The sequence below is a fragment of the Notothenia rossii genome, assembly GCF_949606895.1.
Source record: "Notothenia rossii genome assembly, chromosome: 4".
NCBI classification, from domain to species: Eukaryota; Metazoa; Chordata; class Actinopteri; order Perciformes; family Nototheniidae; genus Notothenia; species Notothenia rossii.
This window is the reverse complement of record NC_136902.1, coordinates 57,247,219-57,269,299: the sequence shown is the minus strand read 5'-3', so window position 1 is coordinate 57,269,299 and position 22,081 is coordinate 57,247,219. Positions and strand designations below refer to the sequence as shown.

Genomic DNA, 22,081 nt, shown 5'->3' with positions numbered 1-22,081 from the left:
TATTCAGCAAACACAACTGCAGAGCTGCAAACATTGCAAACAGACTAAGTTCTACAATACCCAGTTGTCTTTGTGTATTTGTGAATGAAGCGCCATCTCATGGTTAAATCCTGTAATTGAACAAATGGGGAAATTTGGCAACGCCCTCTAGCAATTTGGCAACACCCCCAGCCACTGGGATCCGCTGGGCTTTTGACTGGGACACACCCATGTGAGTCCTTTCTGGGGTGCTACATCTGTAAAGTACAGGAACAACATTGTTTCTATCACATCCGAGTTGACAAATATTACATTTGGGGTACCTCAAGGCTCCATCTTGGGGCCTCTTCTTTTTAACATCTACATTTCATTTAATCGTTTATTTGAAGAGGGACAATGCACATTGATGAATATTTAAAACAAATAATGCTTTAAAACGTAAACATGCCGGATTTGAGCTTTGAGCTAATTTCCATCCGTAGTCCCTCACATCGTACAACATTTAAGAACATGGCATTTATATACATAGCAAAAATAAATACATGATATGCAGAAAGAGCATTAGCAGCATATACAAGCATTAACCACATGGCAGTACAATGTAGCAGCTATGACATATAAAGTGCAGGAGAAGATAAAAGAGCTACATCAAGTGCAAGAGGAGATACCCCTGTATTAAAGTGCATTTAGTGGTGATTGCACGTTTGTTTGTTTCTCAACCAATCTTTTAGTTGACTTTTCAAACTGTTCAAAGTAGGACAATCCCGTATCTCAGTTGGGAGGCTATTCCTCCACAATGAGCTGCCCTTAATTAATAGAACATTTTGACCGAAACTGGTCCGTCTGCGTGGACTTCACAGTCTCCTCTGGTTTCTGACCTAGTGCAGCGTCCAGTGTGTTTTTTGTGGAGGAATTCCGCTAAGGGGGGGGGGGGGGGGGGGGGGGGGCAGTCCATGTAAACATTTATTAAAAAAACACATACTTTTAAAAGACTTAAAATTGTCAAAACTCGAGAAATTGTGTTTTTCAAGGATGGTATGAATTTGGCTTTCTGTAAAAACCTTGATAGCTCTCTTGAACAGCTGTTCTATGGGTTTCAGGTTTGTGGCACAAGCCAAAGACTAGTTTGTAAAACAGTATTCAATATGGGATAGAATCATAGAGTGGAGGTATGACTTTGCAGCATTGACAGTTAAGAAAGGTCTAATTTGTTTAACAGTTACATTTAACCTTTTCCACAAAGACACAGTTAGCTTTCTCAGTGGAGTGGTGAGCACGAAGACCAAACTGCATTGGGTGGAGTGGAGCGAAACCTTATATCTAAATGATTTTGTGATTAGTTTTGACACCCATTTCTCAGGTATCTTATAGACACAGGGGAGGATGCTGATTGGTCTGTAATTGGACATCATTGCCTTATCCCCAGATTAAAAAATCGGTGTCACCGTGGCCACCTTCCAGGATGATGGAACTTTCCTCGTGCTAATAGATTGATTTATTAGCATACTAATTGGTTTTATTAGACCGTCAATATTTGTCTTTATAAAGTTGGTGTCGAAATCATCTGCAGAACCTCTTAACCCTGATATTACATTTTTTACCTCCACCTCTGTGATTTTCTCCAGGTCGAAAACGGGGTGTGTATTCACCGTCGAGCTACAGATGGAGCAATGAATTTCGGACTCCAGCTTACAGCTTCCTGCCTACCACCAGCCAAAGACCAGTATAGAGGAATGTTAAGCCCTCCCACTATTTTCCAAGAGGGCGTTGCCAGATTTTCAATTTCAGGTTTTAACCAGGAGATGTCGCTTCATTCACAAATACAGAAAGACAAGTTTCATGGACTTTCAGTTGTGTTTTGAAGAGCATTTTAACACATCAATATTTTAGATCAACTAAAGTATATCTAATCTTGTAATTCAATAATAAATAGTCTTTATATATTAAATAATCATAATTATAATGTAAATGTTTACATTAAACTTCTTTATTTGTTATGCTCATACTTTAACCTTTACAATCGTTTGCTTTAATATGCAGTATATTTTTGTGTTTGCTTCCTCCTGCTCCCTTTCAGACACATACTGTATGATTTATTATTATTATTAATATGAAGATATTATTAAGATAAGATAAGATGTTACTTTATTGATTGAACATTTTAGTTTAGAATGTGCTGTCCCACGGTAATTCAGAAGGCTCACAGGTCACATTCCGACCATTATTTAAAACAATAGGTGCTTTCACACCGTCTACAGTTTGATTTGTATAGAGGGAGCTCTGTCAGTTTTCGAATTACCCATTTGCTTTCGGGGAGCCCTATTTTTCAGAGCACATCCTGCTACTAAATATGTCATACGCACGCTCTGTTGACTGGCGCAGCAGCGCGGATGCGATCAATTGCTATAAAAACACTCTTCTACTAATACAGACGGTGTCACTATGCCGGCGGATGTGGCCGTTGTTGAAGCCTCTTCAGGCTCCGCATCGGCAGGCCTCTCCCTCGGTGTGGAGCTGACAAACTCGACCCTAACGCCGCTTACAGCCGGCCAACTAAAAGTTGTTTTCCGTTCACGTTGTCATTTTTAGACTCCTTCGCTTCTTTGCTTGTGAATCCAAAAGCTGTGAAGCTTGGCTGTTTTCGTTTTGCCATATTTTTTTATTACACAGCCAGAGTTAAAAAAATATCAATATGAACATTTCAAATACCGCGCTGGCATCACCGCCATAATCATAGCAACGTAAGTAAGAATGCAGCGCCGCCACATACAGATGGCAACACCCAGACATATTCACAAATATAAAACAAATATTCAGAAACTGTAATGAACAATAACTATTATTTATTTCAAGAACTGTTATTTACAGAAACTCAACATTTCTAATCTGTGTGACACAAATATGCACGACTGTTTTGGGCTCCCCCTATTTATCTCAAAGTCAGCCTTCAGGGGAGCTCCCTCCCTCTTCGGTGGAGCCAAGGTCCTCCTAGCTCCCCCCCATTTCGAACAGTGTCTGTGGCTGAATGGCCAGCGATTAGGTGCGGCGCATTTGTCATAGGTGATCAGAGCTAACAGCCTACCGTCAGATTTCATTTAAAAAACAGATCTGATTTTAAGACTATTTCTGCGCTCATAAAGAATGATAAGAATAAGAATAATGCGTATTGAACTGGTTTAATTAATTAGTGAGTTTATTTAATTCTAGAACCGCCAATCGGGTGAATTTGAGTGATGTGTGTTGTGTGTGTGCAATGTAACTTTTTTTCAATAAAATATTAAAGTCTCCCAGTCCCTGACTTTTCCTGAAAGTGTGTTATGTTGCACCCTATGTTGTTAAAAATTGCATTCTAATAGCGGGATTTGACAGGTTTAGGTAGGCCTATACAAAAACCTCTGGCGGTTCTAGTGTTAAGGTAATTAGGTACAGTAGAAGCCCTTTTTTATCAGTAACGAATTTAGCAGTTGAACATAAAAGTCAACTAACTGAGGGTCACTTGCAATGACAGTGTTGTGTCTAACTGTAAGCTTGTCACTCAGAATAACCTACCGTTAATTTAGCTGCTGGAGAAGAAAGATCAATCGGGGAGGGGGGGAGAGAGCTGTGGTTGATGGGCCATTAGTTGTGTAAATACACAGCTGAGAGCTGCCGTTTCATTCAGACTGTTTAAAAAACTGTAACAACGGACTATTTTTCTTAGCAGATACATGTCAATTTAAATCAATACATACAACTATTTTTTAAATCAATACATACAACTATTTTTTAAATCAATAAAAACATTTTCTAAATCCATAAAAGCATTTCAATTAATATTGGGAGTCATGTCATTACTTTGTTGAGAATTTGGCCGTGTAATAAGCGGGATAATTTGCAGCGACTTGTTCCTTATGGGGAAAATAACACCCGTCATGTGTGTGTAGTAGAGGTGTGTGTGGTTAAAACACTTTCATGAAGTGAAAAAGTGGAATTTCCTTCTATAAAACAGGGCAGCAGTGAGTGTCACGGACATGAATTCATAGATCAAGGCAGACTGGTGCACAGACTCTCCTGTCCTGCCAGGCGACACGCCCGTTCTAAGCCGTGTCCCTCACTCCTCACATCCCAAGCGTCCCCACAAGTGTATTATGTTGTTACATCGTTTCAGATGTTATGTTTCAGTTGTGCTCTGTCTATGTTCAGTGATGCAAACTTGTCACCTTTCGGCGAAATTCGCCGTTTTGAATCCAAAATAAGTCGTTTGTGTGATTCATGTAGATCTGCAATACAAATATTTTTGGGGTATGGGGGGGGCTGGGACCCGGAGTAATCTGCGGCCGTGAGCTGTTATGTGCCATCATGACACGCATGGTGTTCTTTTTTAAAATATTATAATGAAGTACGAGCTGTGTGCTCGAGTCTTCCTGCCTGTCGGCTCTGCTCATGGATGTATAATAAGGCTCTGCTGCTCCGAGATGATGGTCTAGCTTCAGCAGCTACATTACCTACGGGTGCGTTCGTTAATATTAACTGTGCGTCCGGAGTCACTGTGGCACAGACTGGACCGCTGGTGAACAGCTGTTAGAACGGGGCCGTTCAGGTGTTCAGAGCAGAGCTCCCTGTCGGAGCGGCAGAGCGTGATGTGAACTGAAAAGTTTTTCTGTGGCAATATTATTTAAGGAATTGTTGAGCTAGCTAGCTAGCATACATTGTCACTATCTGCTAACGTTAGCTTTAGCCTTCTATTTCTAATAGTTTTTTTCATAGGCTATAAACAGAGGTGGTATAAGTATATATATTGTACTTGAGTAAAAGTAGAAGTACTCAGATCTTGTACTAGAGTAAAAGTAATAGTCCCAGAGTGTAGGAATACTCTGTTACAGTAAAAGTCCTGCATTCAAAATGTTCCTCAAGTAAAAGTAGAAAAGTATTATCATCAAAATATAGTGAAAGTAGCGACAGTAAAAGTAGTCATTGTGCAGATTGGTCCATTTCAGAACAATAGATATGATATGTTTTATAATGATTGATCATGAAACTGTTCTCAAAGCTGGTAAAGGTGCAGCTAGTTTGAATGACTTTGTATACTGCAGGGTAGCTTGTGGATTTACTCCAGGTGGAACTAAAGTCTGATTTAACACTTGATTATATTTCACTTAATTAATCCAGATCTGTGAAGTAACTAAAGGTATCAAATACATGTAGTGGAGTCAAAGTATACCATGTACCTCTGAACTGTAGTGGAGGAGAAGAACAAAGTAGCAAAACATTGAAATACTTAAATAAAGTACAAGTATCTCAAAATTGTGCCCAAGTATAGTACTTGTTGAGTTTATGAACTTAGTTACTTTACACCATGTGGCTATAAAGATAAAAAGACTTAAGCCTTGCACAGAGGCCTGAAAATTCATTTTCAAAATGCTCAACAGTGCTGCCAAAATTATAAACTGACTGCTCCACAATTTGAAATAAATGCTTTTATATATTTCTATTATGTGACTCTTTGGCGTTTCTGTTATTATTAACACTGCTGCTTTAGTTGTTCTGACTGCTAAAATCCTCTGTCATTCCGTGGGGTGGGGGAGCCGGGGGCTCGGATCCTTGTCACCTTTTTCATACCTGATGAGCTTGCATCCCTGTATGTTAAAAAGCCTCAGTCACCTTAATTCATGTAATAAAAACATCTCAGGTCAGTAACACTCAAAGCTAAATGTGCAATACCATGTTCAGCTATGTTACTATTTATAATGTTATTGTTGTTACATCAGAAGATGTACATATTGAAATGATTTCTTAACTTACAGTAGGCTATTTTTTACAATGTGTGTTGGAAGGATTTATTAAATTACAATGAATATTGTCATTGTTGAAGGCTTTTAGAGAAGGGTGAACTATAAGCCTGAATTACATAACATTTTATACCTAAAAACATAAAAGCCACAATAAATAAGTCACAATTATTGTAGTTATTTTTACCTCCCGTATTGCTTTCAACCCACCAGCTTTTATGGTGTTGTTACGTCACTAACTGTAAGCTTGTCACATACAGTCTATGGTCACTCAGAGTAACCTACTGTTAATTTAGCTGCTGGAGAAAAAGATCAGGGGGGGAGGGGGGGAGAGAGCTGTGGTTGATGGGCCATTAGTTGTGTAAATACACAGCTGAGAGCTGCCGTTTCATTCAGACTGTTTAAAAAACTGTAACAACGGACTTTTTTTCTTAGCAGATGCATGTCAATTTAAATCAATACATACAACTATTTTTTAAATCAATAAAAACATTTTCTAAATCCATAAAAGCATTTCAATTAATATTGGGAGTCATGTCGTTACTTTGTTGAGAATGTGGGCATGTAATAAGCGGGATAATTTGCAGCGACTTGTTCTTTATGGGGAAAATAACACCCTTCATCCAGATGAAGATCCCTCCGCTACACTTTGGGATCCTGATCGACCGACGAAACTCCATTAAAATATACATATTTTTGGTGAATTACTGAGTTTAGGCACGTTAATAACGTTTTAATGAAGTTGAATACAGTATATTCATATGTGTCAGTGATTTCATGTCAATTCGGCGAACATAAACATAAATGATCGTGGTGAAGATGATGATTAAATTAGGATTAAAAATCGAGAGCCGGGCTGCATTTCCTCCCGTTCGTTTTTTTCGAATAACAAAATTATTTTGTTAAATAACAACATGTTGATGTTTTGTAAATGATTACATGTCTCTTATTTAGCACAGAGTATGATATCCGTGACATATGGATCTTAACAAAGTTCCGCTGTACATCCAGCGTACTGTATCTGACTTTATTTCACATGAGCTCCAGTGTGGAACCCCACTGCACCCCCTGGTGGATCAATGATCCATTGCAGCTGGCTTCATTATAATTACATTTATCTATCACGGGGGCGGTCTCAAGTCAAGCTGGAGGTTTTCCCTTGAGCGAGGGCAGATCACGTACCAATCACGACCCTCGCGTTTCAAACTGTCCGAAATGAATCGCTCCATCTGTAGGTGAGACCTCAGATGGCGGGAAGAGCTTTGTAATGTCCAGAGCACTACATTACATTACATCGCATTTAGCTGACGCTTTCATCCAAAGCGACTTACAATAAGTGTTTTCGACCAACAAAATACAAACTTGAAGAAAACAGAATCATATAAGTACATCAGGTTTCATAGAGCTAAAACATTTTAAGTGCTACTCAACTGGCTTTAGATAAGCCAGTCCTTTATTCGTATATAAGTGCTTTCTATCGGTCAAAGTGGAGTCGAAAGAGATGAGTTTTCAGTCTGTGCCGGAAGATGTGTAAGCTTTCTGCTGTCCTGATTTCAATGCGGAGCTCATTCCACCATTTTGGAGCCAGGAAAGCAAACCCAAGTGTTTTTGCTGATGAGAACTTGGGTCCCCCTCGCAGTGCGGGTGCAGCGAGCTGTTTGGCTGATGCAGAGCGGAGTGCACGTGCTGGGGTGTACGGTTTAACCATGTCCTGGATGTAGGAAGGGCCAGATCCATTCGCAGTATGGTACGCAAGTACCATTGTCTTGAAGTGGATTCTAGCAGTTACCGGAAGCCAGTGAAGGGAGCGGAGGAGCGGCGTGGTGTGGGAGAATTTAGGAAGGTTGAAGACCAGACGTGCCGCTGCATTCTGGATGAGCTGCAGTATTTATGAAGTACTAATTTAGAGAGTTGGCCAATACAGTCTTTTAACAGGGCATCATTGATTTTTAATTCTAGTACATTATTTTCCTGTTTGGTATGTTTACCTTATAATTTATTTAAGATTTGCCAAACGTTTTTACCGTTACCTTTCGCACCTTCAATTATGTTGATGAAAAAGTTTGCTTTGGCCTATCTTATTGTTTGTGTTACCTTGTTACGAGCATGAGTGAATTTCTGTCTATCAGTGGGTAGTCCGGATTTCAAGCTCTGCTTTAGTAGTTGGTCTCTAGATTTCACGAGATTCCTGCACTGTAGATTCAGCTAGGGAAGATGATGTTCCTTCCTGTCCCTAAGGCACCCTCTCATTGAGAAGGGAGACATTGCATCATTAATTTTAGATATAAACAGATTACTGTTTTCACCAATGTCTTCAGAGGAGAGAGTGTCCCCCCAATCAATCATTTTCACTGCCTGCATAAAACGTTGCAGGTTTTTGGGGATGAAGCGAGAACCGAATGCAGGGGTTTTAGGTGTGGCCATGAACCTTTTTTTTGTGAGTTTCCTGGCAAAAAGAACAAGATTATGGTCAGAAAGACCGGTCAGGAAGTTGTAGGTTTGAACTATTCAGTCAGGTTTGTTTGTAAATAATAAATGTATCATAGTCTTGGAGGTTTTGGTTATTCTAGTCGGTTGATCCATTAGTTGTATTAAATTGTGTTTATCCGTGATCCGTTTTAAGCTGTTTCTATTTTGTTTGTCATTCCAGTTGATATTAAAGTCTCCTACAATAATTAGTTCTTTGTTGGAGTCACAGGAATTCAGCAGGAGTTTTACCTGGTCATAGAAGTCCACCTTAGCGGTGGGTTGTCGATATAAGGCAAATCATGGTGAGGGACATTTCCTCAAATAGTGTAATTTCCACACCAACACAATCAAATTCAATATTAGCTGGGAGTGCAATCTCCCTACAAGTAAAGGTATTTCTCACATAAAGCAACAGACCCCCTCCTTTTCCCTTCAGTCTGTCCTTCCTAAACACCAGTGGCGAACCGTCAGGGCCTTCAAGGTATTCAGAGAATACCCTGGAACACTCAGATAAAAGAAACAACAAATCGATTTAATTATATAAATAAAATGTATGTAAAATGAATAAATAAGAATCGTATCTGTGTTGTTGACCTGTAATATTACAGTGTTACGTTCGGTTACGTTGATTTGTTTGTCCTTCTCGGAGCATGCACTACGCATTTCAGTGGTTTTGTGTTAGAAAAGAAAGCAACCAATCAGATCTTTTCCTTCAACCAAGGTATTCTACATCCTTGATAGAATGCCCTGGCCGTTGCACTGAATGAGAGCGTACGTTTGGACTCACAGTTTGATCAACATATCATATATTGATTTGTAGCCAACGGGTGTATTCTTTCAGAGTTTCCCTCGGTTACAGGGTATTCTAGAAGGCCCGCTAGTTAACTGGCTCGAGACAGAGGACCAGATGAATGCGACGAAGCAATTCATGCCGTTTTATTGTTTTTAACGTTGAAATGACAAGTCCATCAGGTGAAGATGAAGTTGTTGCGGAATTGTTGTGAGTACCCTTTTCAAGACGACAATTCAGTGAAAAGACGGACATTATAATGCCGCGGAGGGTGGGGGTCTGCTGCGGCCGGGGGTGTGTGTGTCTACAGAAGGTCCAGTTGTGATAGACACGGTTCGCCAATGCTAAACACATTATATCCTGACATAGATACAAGAGTGGATGGTGACAATATTCAGATATTCCCAAACAGTCAATATAGGACTCAAGGAGGAGATGTTCTAACTGTTCATGTTTATTGCAGATGCTGTGGAAATGTAAATGTCCACTGAATAGTCCCTTCGGCTTGCACCGAGGATCCCACACTATTTTAGCTTGATTCACTGTTTGAAACATTTTTGTGCAACAGTGCTTTTTAAATACAGGATTTTAAATTCAGCGCGAGACCACAGAGACCCGTTGGCAAAGCTAGCTGTTCAGCTAGCCGGCCTCTTCTGAAGCCAGTCCGGTGGTGTCCGGTGGTGCGAGAATCTCCGCTGCTAGGCCGCTAGCCCTCGGCGTGGACCTGTAGTCCTCCGACGGTGTGAGTAGAAGTCCTGCTGCTAGGTCGGCAGCCGTCAGGTCGATGGAAACAATGTCGGAACCCGGACACGGGTGGATATCTCCTGAGAGCAAGAGAAACAGCAGAGCCAAAAGCCCAATATTCTCCTCTTTTCGTTTTAGACCCTTTTTTTTGTTTGAGAGAGTCTGCCAGGAGTGCCAGATGAATGAACTGTAGATAATATGCCGAACATGTCCGAAGTGCTTGATATTCAACGATGTCGCTGGTGCAGATAATGATAGATCCTCAACATGTTGTTTTACCATGGGGGGCAAGATGAGTGCGAGCTCATAGATGTATGAGCTACACAGAGGTTTGAGATTTAGCAACCCAGTCTCACGGAATTTCATGTTATAGTCACAACATTTAATCTATTGATTCGTGTTCACTAACACGATTTTCCCCTTTTTTTCGTGTCACACAGAACGATTTTAAAAGCAATGTATTTCTATTGGTAGTATGTTTCGTGCCTACGACACGTCTTTTTGTCCGTTCGGGTCTTGGAAGACCGGAAGCTGTGGGGTTGATAAAAACATCTCCTTACTTAATATCAAGCCACGATTATTGTTTTTATTTTAAATCGTATAATGTCAGACTTTTTTTGTTGTCTGTGAGGAAAAGAAATGGGGCTCAGAGCCTCAGAATACTGAAATCTGTATTTTTTTTAATCTGTTTTTCCTTCTAATTTGTTATTCTTTTCTATATAACATACCGTTATTTACTCAACAATAAAACACAATTATCCTTGTTTTTATTTATTTGTTTAATTCCATAATCTCTGGCTTTTTTGGCCTCCGTCAGGAACTGAATTTCAAAATAAAAATAACCGGAAACAGACGTAGGCCTATAAGGGACATTTCGAGCATCATTGCGATACACAGCCACTGAACTAATTACCCAAGATCCTCAGCTATGGTTTAAGCTCGCTGATTGGATGTTTTAGCCGCAATGCATGTAGGGATATGGTGTTAATGCGATATGAGTTTAGGACGACCGAAGATACTACACTACCCATAATCCCCAGCTATTGTTTAGGACTACTGTCCCCGTGATTAATCTTCAACCTCTGGGATTGGATGTTGGAGTGGCAGTGCGCCAAGGTAACACCGAGCGTCAAACAGCTGTTTAAAATGGATTGAAACCACGCCAGACTATCCAAAACTGGAATCGAACGCCCCCCCCCCCCCCCAGAACTACACATGCTGGCTATTGTGTTTTGCAAAATGTTCTATGGGACGTCTCTAGCGAATGTTTTCGTTTTTCCCACAATTAGAAGTTGCCAGTATTAAACACATTGGTGTTATCAAATGTAAAACATGTAATTAATAAATTGGTGAAAATCGCTTGTGTCCATAATGTGCAGCATTAATATATACCCACATGACAGCTCATTGTTACTTTGTAATTCTACTCCACTACAATTCAGAGGTTAACCTGGTATTTTTACTCCACTACACTTATTTGAGTTACTTTGCAGATTCTGATTAATGATGTGAAATATAAACAACCCTTAAATCAGACTTTAGTTACACCTGAATAAAATTCAGGGAAGGTGATTGTCAAGTGCCAACAATCAGGAGAGATATTTGATAGTTGGTGCTTGAGAAGACTAAACATTTATCTGCAATTGACATGAATGGAAACAAGTAATAAAGTATATTCATTACTCGTTATTCTCTACTAATAGTTCATTAAAGACTGTATAATTGCTATTTTGCACATCCCTTTCAAGATTTCAAGATTTTCTAAGGTTTATTGACATATCATATACACAACTACGGTGTAGTTATGCAATGAATGAAAAACTTGGGTCTCAGGTTCCTCAACAGTGCATTACAAGACATCTATCAATATGTGTGTATACCTCCACCATTAAACTGTCATATTCTGCACATTTCTTATTCTATCTACATACATAAGAGTATAATTAATGTGTATAATATCAGTTAAAATAAGTGCTTCAACATAGTTAACATTGCAGGAAAGCAATATATTAGACGTTAAGTACTTTGTCATGCTTAATATTTATCTGTAGATAGATACCCCCAAAGCTTTTTTCTTATTTGAAAGAAGACCTTAACCTAAAGTATTCTTTAATGTGTTAATAAAGGTTAATTAGATTGTATGTTTTGCACATCCTCCTATTAATATCTTTGTACATCCTGCACTAAACTGTTTTATTGTAGAGATCACTTACAGTATCTTCTTGATTTTTTATATTCTATATTTCTATCACAGACCTTCTACTTTCCCCCTATGAAAGTATGTACTCTTAATATTTTTTTTCATCAAATATAACACATAAAAACAATAATTCAATAACGTGCTTTAACCACTAGGTGGTGCACACAAGGTACACACAGCCATAATAACTTTGTATTATTAGTGTAGGACACTTATGTATGTACAACATCCGAAGATGTGTAGTTTTATTCATGTTTTCACATAAATTTACAGCATATTGCTATATTATTTCAGACTCAGTATTTACATTCTTATATTCAAAGAAAATCAGTAATATCTTTAAAAACTACAAGTCCTTTTATATCAGCTGTGCACCGTTATGGTGTAAATATAACCTATCTACGAATTAGATCAAATGTAAAAGTCAGCCTAATTAGTGTTGATAGTGCAACGACACGTATTGTGTGAAGAGAAATTGAAGATGTTGTCTAATTGCTGACATAAGAGATATATTCAGGGACGGCGCAAGGGGGTAGCTTGGAGTTGCTATAGCAGCTCCAACAATTGGCCTAGCAACGGCTTAGCAACCCCATTGTTTTGTTATGAAAATGCATCTATATATATTTATACACATTCTCGCGAGATCTATCAGGGGTCGTTGTAAGTTAAAGCGCAAACTGTTACTTGGCTAATGTTGTTATAATTCTCAGTATGTGAACACAGATCGAAAATGGAAAGATTTCTCACAAGTCAGCATAAACGACCGCGATCTCCAACGGAGCCGGACAACCGTGTGTGTGTGTGTGTGTGTATGTGTGTGTGTTTGTCTGTCTGTTTGCGGTGTGGTGATGAGTTTAAATGCCACAATATGCCAGTTGAAACAGTGAACGATCGCTATTGTGTACTTGTACGCTTGTAATGGTATTATACAAAAATATTGTAGGAGCACAGAAACAGTGTTCAAATTCTGCTTTTACAAACTTATTTTGGTTGTGCTTACCTTGCAAAGTAATGTTATAAGTGTCAAATAAATGTTTTAATGTAAATATTAATGATAATATTGTAGCGTGTCCAAGTTAATAGTTATTTCAGTTATCAGATGTGCACAGTTTAGTACATTTGTAAAGTTATTTAGGCAATGTTGTTGGTGGGAGTTAGGGAGAGACCGCCCCTTCCAGGTGTGTGTGTGTGTGTGTGTGTGCATTTTCCGGTGTGTGTGTGTGTGTGGAGGGAGCACGAGACGGTAGGAGTTGTGTTCGAGTGTGGGGAAAATTCATAATGAGTGTTATACTATTGATTGGTTCTGTAAGGCCTGGCTGTGGCCGTCAATACCAGAAAATAAAGAGAACGTTTTCGACATTGAAGGCTTGTGATCTGTGATCTTGAATAGCGGTAAACGCTACAATATGAACAGGCTCGTGCTTGGCCCACTGGTATTGCTTGTTTATTTATTTTGAAAATTAACTAGCAACACCGTGCTGTCATATAGCAACTGCTAAGCTACTGCAGCAAACAAATCCTGGCGCCGCCCATGGATATATTTATGATCTACGTCAAGTATTCAGTTTCGGCGGCATTTCTTCCAGTTTGTCCAAAGGTCTTCTCACCAGGGCTCTATAAATAAAGAACTACGGCATATCTGTAATATGTAATGGAGCCGAACCGTGTATTACAATGCCGTTATGTAATGACTTTCAAAGAGAAAAGCAAGAACACTCGGAATAAAGTATTATTATTTATTTTTTTAAATGTTTTTCGGATTTCATATCGCATAAACACCATATCCCAACCTGCATTGTGGCTAAACAATCCAATCAGCGAGCTTAAACCATAGCTGAGGATCGTGGGTAATCAGTTCAGTGGTTGTGTATTGCAATGATGCTCGAAATGTCCCTTACGTCTGTTTCCGGTTATTTTTATTTTGAAATTCAGTTCCTGACGGACGCCAAAAAAGCCCGAGATTATGGAATCAAACAAATAAATGAAAACAAGGATAATTGTGTCTTATTGGTTAGTAAATAACAGTGTGTTATTTAGAAAAGAATAACAAATTAGAATGAAAGGAAAAAAAGATTTGAAAAAAATACAGATTTCAGTATTCTGAGGCTCTGAGCCCCATTTCTTTTCCTCACAGACGACAAAAAAGTCAGACATTATACGATTTAAAATAAAAACAATAATCATGGCTTGATATTGAGTAAGGAGATGTTTTTTATCCCCACAGCTTCCGGTCTTCCAAGACCCGAACGAACAAAAAGACAGGCATGAAACATACTACCAATAGAAATACATTGCTTTTTAAAATCGTTCTGTGTGAAACGAAAAAAAGGGGAAAATCGTGTTGGTGAACACGAATCAATAGATTAAATTTCGTGACGATAACACAAAATGCCTTGAGACTAGGTTGGATTTAGGACAATCATACAGAGATAGATTGCTGCCACTCCGCCAGAAATGCCTGCCGCCATCTTGGGAAAATTATGACGTGCTACCACTGGCTCAGATAATGAAAAGCAACAAAACAAGTTACCAAAGCTATGCAGATGACACACAAATGTACATAACCATTTCACCAGGAGACTATGCTCCAATTCAAACACTGAGTAAGTGCATTGAACAAATCAATGACTGGATGTGCCAGAACTTTCTCCAATTAAACCAAAGACAAAACTGAGGTAATGGTTTTTGGAGCCAAGGCGCATAAAAGTTAGCGCTGAGCTTCAGTCTGCAATGTTCAAGACAACAGATAAAGCCAGAAATCTAGGTGTAGTCATGGACTCTGACCTGAGTTTCAACAGTCACATTAAAACAGTTACCAAGTCAGCTTACTATCACCTTAAGAATATATCTAGGATTAAAAGACTAATGTCACAGCAGGACTTGGAAAAACTTGTCCATGCTTTTATCTTCAGTATACTCGACTACTGTAATGGTGTCTTTACTGGTCTCACTAAAAAATATATTAGAAAGCTGGGTACTGAAGTATTATTTGAATTATTTGAAGGATTAAAGTAACGTGTTATGGGCAGGAAAGTTCAATCTGGTATATTCATTTTAATGTCACCTTATATAGAATGTGTGTTAAACTTGGGATTTTTGCATTGAGTGAATTCTGCCTAGCAGATACCAAGAAGAGGCCCCTAGGGTCTCTCTGTTAATTATCAATAGTCCTTGCAATTAACAGGGGAATTCCCGGATACATTTTCAGATATAAGGCAGTTAAAGTCTTGTAGAATTAATGTTTATCTCCTACACATCCTGCAGGCCTTGAGACTTGGGTCACCCAGCAGTAAACAAGATAAACGTCCTTTTGAGCTTATCAATAAAATGTATTCATTCCTAGTAAGCTGACTTTGGGGTGAAGGGAAGTTCAGGGAAGTCATTAAGCCACAAGAACAATTAACTTATGTTGGTTGACTGATGCGGTGACTGTCATGGGACGATGGCGTTTGGATATTTACAAATATGGCTTTCATAGAGAAAAACAGGTGACTGTTGTGTGATAAGATACATGATACGATGTGTGTGTGTGTTGAAGATGTTTAGGGGGAATGAGTATGTGTCCTGTCAAAGAGTCCTCTGTCATGACTCCAAATCATTGATTGGGGGATCTGCCTGAGGGCAGAGGGACACACACACACACACACACACACACACACACACACACACACACACACACACACACACACACACACACACACACACACACACACACACACACACACACACACACACACACACACACACACACACACACACACACACACACACACACACACACACACACACACACACACACACACACACACACACACACACACACACACACACACACACACACACACACACACACACACACACACACACACACACACACACACACACACACACACACACACACACACACACACACACACACACACACACACACACACACACACACACACACACACACACACACACACACACACACACACACACACACACACACACACACACACACACACACACACACACACACACACACACACACACACACACACACTGTGAAGCAAACGATGGAATCAACAACTGCGGACTTACTACCTGGGATCCCGCCCAGAAGGGAAACCGACCAATGGAACACTGCCAACTCACTGTCTAGCTCGCTCAGAAGTGAACTCTGTGTATAAATGTTGTGATCATTTTGAAGATCGGCGCTCTTGTTTTTGACTTGCCGTTCCTCCCACGGTGGTAGAACCTGAGCCCGGAGTACTCTGCAGAGTGCTTCGTGATTAGGTGAAGTATTTGTATGTTTTTGCCATTAAAGCAGATTATTGTTTAACCCTTATCCTGGCTGTTTTGAATTTTTCCTTCTTTTGAGAACCCGCTCATATAGGAACGGCGCGGAGCAGAGATTCTGCCCCAACAGTACCACTTAACAATAAGACTGCCCTTATAAAGGGTTTACGAATAGTTTGTACTTAATTTATGAATTAAGTTGTGAAAACTTTATAAATCATTAATAAGCTTTTATAAGACATGAGATAAACAGGGCAACTGTGACCGGATGCTTGCCAAATAGTGAGCCCACATGTATCCGTACTGCTAAGCCTTATATTGGGTATTTAGCTTACTTCGTCTTCTTTATCAGCCAGTATCCTTGGTATCTGTTGTTCACTGAGTTGATTCTTGCTAAGTAGCCAATGTAAGGCTTAGTCATCTTGCCAAATAGTGATCCTGTGTTAGAACTGGTTTATAAATGGTTCTTAATGATTAATAAAGGGTTTACAACCTAATTCATAACTAATTATAAACCCTTTATGTATCCATTATAAGGGTAGTCGTATTGTAAAGTGGTACCGAAAGCTGCAGCTAATTCAGAATGCCTCAGCTCGAGTCCTCACTAACACTAAGAAAGTGGATCACATCACTCCAGTTCTGGGGTCTTTACACTGGCTTCCTGTCTGGAACAAACTACCAGAAACATGCAGGTCCGGTGTAACTCTTACTACTTTTGAATCCTGGCTGAAGGCTTTTCTTTTTGTCGCTGCTTTTAATTGAACTATTCTTTTATTCATGTATTTTTTAATGTTTATTTTCTTTGCTTGATAATGACCGTTTTTAAATGCCATTTTACAATGTGTTTCTGCTGCACTATTTCTTAATGCTCTTAATGTCTTTCATTTTTGTAAAGCACTTTAAATTGCCTTGTGTTGAAAGGTGCTATAAACTAGCCTTGCCTTTGTTGTTCATGTTCTGAACTGTGCTTCTGCCTATCTTGGCCAGGACTCTCATGCAAAATAGATTTCTCAAATCTAAATGAGACTTCTGGTTAAATAAAAATAAAGAAATTATGAAATTGTTGGATGAACCCCCCGATGTCTCCATGTATTTTGATGGTTTTAAATATTGGAGAGATTATCATGCATGTCTTTGCACTGCCTATCTCTAAAAATATACAACAACTGTCCAACCTTCCCTCTATGTGACCATTTATCTGCATTGCCCTACTGGGGGGTGCACACAGGGGCCCGGTCCTCCAGGACTCCTAATGGACCTCATTCATCAGCGGGGCCACACGACAGGACGCTGCTTCACTCTAACCTACAGGGTACAGAGAGCTGGAACAAGAGGAAACTGGGCGACACACTCACCCTGATGCCCAGCTCGATGTTCTCTCCTCCGTAGACGTCCATGCCGGAGTCGAGTAGGCCCAGCTCGCCAAAGTAGTTGCGACTGGCCACGAAGGAGCAGCCAATCATGGCAGGAGTCCTGCCATGAGGAAAACAAGTGAACATTAACACCTCATTTATGAGATGTGGTTTTGTGAATGTAATTCTGAACCTTTGTCTGCATTTTTTCTTTTTGAATGTGGTTTTGCATGATGTTTTAACAGTTTGGACGCATGTTTAAATGTGTGAATCTGAATGTTTCTGTGCATGTGTGAATGGGAGTTACTTTTGTTTATCATTTTATATATTTGTTTAGACATAACCAAGTTAGAACGCAAGAAAATCAATAAAGTTCATGATCATCAAGGACACCTTTTTAAAAGAAAATACACTTTTAAAAAGCTAAAACATTGTGTGATATGAACATTGTCATGATTTCCACAAACAAAAGCCTTTATACCTATTTAAAGATTATACAAATACTTCCATAGATAGGAAAAAGAAAAAACATAAAAGAAAATTTGAGGCTGACAACAAACAAAGATCTATTAACAGTTAAAGTTATTCTGAATCCAACACTGAACAAATACCTGGGTAAAATATGAGATTATAAAAATACTATTTGCAGCTTAAAGGACAATTTCCCCTTTTATTTTCTTCACTTATACCAAGGGAATGATAGGATGATAATGTCCGGACACATGAACTGCATCAAATCATCAGATTCTTCCAAACACTATGGATTTCTTTATGATAATCATAATGAATTAGTTTTTGGTTATAATTCTGGGGAAAAAACATGGATCACTGCATAGACGGAACTGCACAAACTAATATAAACTCTGTCTAACTCAAATTAAAGAATTTAAGAAAATCATAAAAAGAGTAAATAAAAATATTTCTCTCCGGTGGATTCTCTCCGGTGGAGTTTTGTGAAGGCTTTATCCACTTTATGTTTACATGAATGTGTTCTGCCTACCTGATGGGAGCCGATGTGTCCCCCTCGTCCCACCACTGTTTAGGGGGGTTGATGTACATGCACCACAGCTCCCAGTTGTAGCCGTGGCCCGAGTTCTCATAGCGCTCCAACTCGAATGTGTCGTGCTTGATGTTGTCGATGGACGGCAGGATAATCCTTGTGTGGTCCTCTTTGATTCTGGCCAGAACCGGCTCGGCCCTGAGGACGGGGTACACACATCATATACACATCATACAGGGGCGGCTGTGGCTCAGTGAATAGAGTGCTGGACTTCGAATCAGGGGGTAGCAAGTTTGAGTCCCACTGCAGTCAGCATGTTGTTGTGTCCCTGGGCAAGACACTTCACCCCAAATTGTTCCTGTGGGGATTGTCCACAGTACTGAATGTATGTAAGTCGCTTTGGATAAAAGCGTCTAATAAATGACATGTAATGTAATACACACATCATACACACACTAAAAGACAGACAGCGCTGAGCCTCTCCTCAGATCTCCCCTCTCTCACCCACTTCAGTTAGAAGCTCCCTCAAGTTTACTTTATAAGTGATTCTGTTTGTGAACTGGGTTGTGTATAAACTTAAAAGTACACACTGAGCTGTAAAACAAGGAGGCCTAGAAACAACTATCAGCGCAAGGTTGCAAAAATGTTGTCTAGCCTTCACATCTGTTTAATTTGTTTAAATTATTCCTTATAATGTACTTTTATGATAACGCTTCTGGGCAATTTCCTCTTTTATCGCTAGCGTTATGTTTTTTATTTGATGGGATATAAGTCCTATGGTCTCTTTTAAACATGATGCCCTCCCTTCTTTGCTTATCTTAAAACCTCTCAGGTGTGAAATTGCTTTTTGTGTGTTGGCTTCATGCTGCTCCTGCTAAACCTTTTGCTCTCCTTCATGATTCTGTTAAACCTGTTTGTCTGTTGTATATGTTTATTGTATGATTGTTATTGCTGTTATCCTGATTTGTAATTCAATAGGTTGTACACTATTGGGCAGCTTCATTTTCCCTGAAAAGGAAGAAGGGGATGCCAGATTACTCACCAGGACGGGGTGAACTCCACATGTGCGTCGAAGAACCCGGTCACCTCTCCGGTGGCCACCTTCCAGCCCTCCAGCCGGGCCCGGATCAGCCCCTCCCTCTTCTGGTTCCTGACAATCTTCACCAGGCCGGGGTAGCGCTTGTTGACGTATTCCTCCAGCGGAGCCTTCAGCTGCTCTGCAGTCCAGAGAGAACATCAGGACACCAGGTGAGGGTGAGACACACCGTCCTTAGGGGGACACTCTCAGGGAAACATGTTCATGCTCTGGAGATTTTGAGTTATTTAGCTTCCAAATGTCCTCTTTTAGACAAGTCAAAGAACTCAAATAAATAAATAAATATTTACTTTTTTTGTATTACCTTTTTTTTTTATGTGCAACATATTTTCATTTCCCCATCAGATCTTTTTTTTTTATCTTCATAGATCTCCACTTACACCAACCTCATCAGCTTTATTTATTTTTACTTATGGGATGATTGATTTAAATTACACAAAGACCTGGCTTTAACTATTGTTCAGGTATTTGGTTTGAAAATAATTGACTTAATGTCACTGAGGGAATGACCTGGTAAGATCTATTAGTCAATAACAAGGGATGTCTCCCCTTCAATACACTCTCACTCCAGAATCGTCCAGGAGCGACGTTTGGTCAGGGTCCCGTGGCGTGCAGTTGTGACGCTCCTAGGCTCCTTCAGCTTCATAAAGGGACGCAAATAGCTTTTAACTGATTGCAATCTATTCCCATCTGCGGCAGGATTTGACGCTCATGGAAGCACGGCATTAGTTTGTGTCGGCTGCCCTTAAAGGCAATGTGAGCGTCCATTCCCATTGGATAATGGAGAATTGTACACCCGGAAGTAAGTATTCCCCTTACTGTCGATTGATTTTACAGTGATATCTGCACTACTCATCGACTAAAAAACACCAGTTTATCCTTGTTAATTACACAACATTGATTGGTTTAAATTGTGTGCAATGCTTTTGTATTTTTACCCTTCGATTCGGAGAAACAAATATTTTTTCGGAGTAAAGGATGGCAGAAGACACTACACTACCCAGAATCCCCAGCTATCGTTTAGGACTAAACCATGTGCTCTGTTTGACAAACCCCGTGATTAGTTCTCAAGCTCTGTGATTGGTTGACCTCCAACTCCATTCCATATGAAAAAAAAGTTTTGTAAAAGATAAAATCATACTTTATTCAGCAGTGCTTGCTTTACTCTTTGAAAGTCATCAAATGAATGCATTGTAATAAATGGTTCGGCTGCATTAAATATATTACACATCTGTCGTAGTTCTTTATTTTTATTTATCTACAGAGATCGGGCTCAGAATAGACCGGAAACTATTCTTTTACCGTTCAGTTTGAATTTCACAATAAAGTTAGTAGTAATATTTTGTTTTGATATTATTGTTTTTTATTAACTACTAGACCGCTGGGTCATGTTAAGACCATGTTTTCTGTGTTGCTGTGGGTTTTTTCCATCGCTTTTGTGTTACAAATATCAAAACAATAACTAAATATATCCGTCGTAAACTAAACCAGAAACAGCAGTATATTTTATTTTGTTAACACTGTAAACTTGACAGCTTTTTAACCCAAACCACCTACTTGTTAAAGCACGTTATTAGACGTTTATAGTAATGCAATGCAGGTAGATTGTGTTGCTTTTTAATGACTGTTTAAAATGCCTTTTTCTTATTGTCTTTTATTATTATTAACTACTTGTTACTTGTTGCTAGGGACGCTGCTATCGATATTATTTCTGTTATGTTGTTTAACTGTTTAATGGTGTTATCTTTATTGCTACCCCCTTCCCCGTCAATGTATAGTGTTGGTCCACAGCGCAAACGTATTAGTTTAACAAAATCTGCATCTAAAATTGTGGCATAGATAGCCTACGTTATTTTCCCCTGTGCAATTCTCCATTTACTCAACAATAACACATAATTATCCTTGTGTTTATTTATCTGTTTGATTAATAAACACAAGTTGGAGTCCGTCAGGACCGAGGGTCGGAGCAGCTCATTTGCTTTAGAGAATATTACACCCGGAAGTAAGTATTCTCTCCGCTTCGCTTGACAAACCCCGTGATAGTCCTCAAGCTCTGTGATTGGAGAGTTTGCTCCGAGGTCTACGCCGAGCGTCGAACAGCACTTGAAATGGGATGGAACCACGGCAGACTGTCCAAAACTGGATTTGAACGGGTCCAGCGCGTCCCCCCCTCCCCCACTCCGTCCCCAGAACTACAGATGCTGGCTATTGTGTTTCGCAACATGTTCTCTATGGCACGTCTCTACTGGGAGTTGTAGTTTTAAAAGACGTTTTCGTATTTCCCATAATAAGAAGTTGCAAGTATTAAACTGTGTACATCCCTGGAGGTTTAGGGGATAGGAAACACTCAAATTTAAAACATATAATTAATAAATGGGTGAAAATTGCTTGCGCCCATAATG

The 22,081-nt window shown here is 39.5% G+C and overlaps 1 protein-coding gene across 1 annotated transcript in view; it reads right to left on the bottom strand.

The window, feature by feature from the left end:
* The window catches only part of galnt17 (polypeptide N-acetylgalactosaminyltransferase 17), an 86,486-nt gene that overhangs the window by 26,058 nt on the left and 38,347 nt on the right, over positions 1 to 22,081 (bottom strand). The window contains exons 4-6 of the mRNA XM_079674294.1: positions 19,626 to 19,800; positions 18,584 to 18,781; positions 17,587 to 17,704 (exon numbers count right to left, since the gene is read on the bottom strand). Of these exons, the coding sequence (XP_079530420.1) occupies positions 17,587 to 17,704; positions 18,584 to 18,781; positions 19,626 to 19,800 (491 nt within the window). The remainder of the gene's footprint in view (positions 1 to 17,586; positions 17,705 to 18,583; positions 18,782 to 19,625; positions 19,801 to 22,081) is intronic.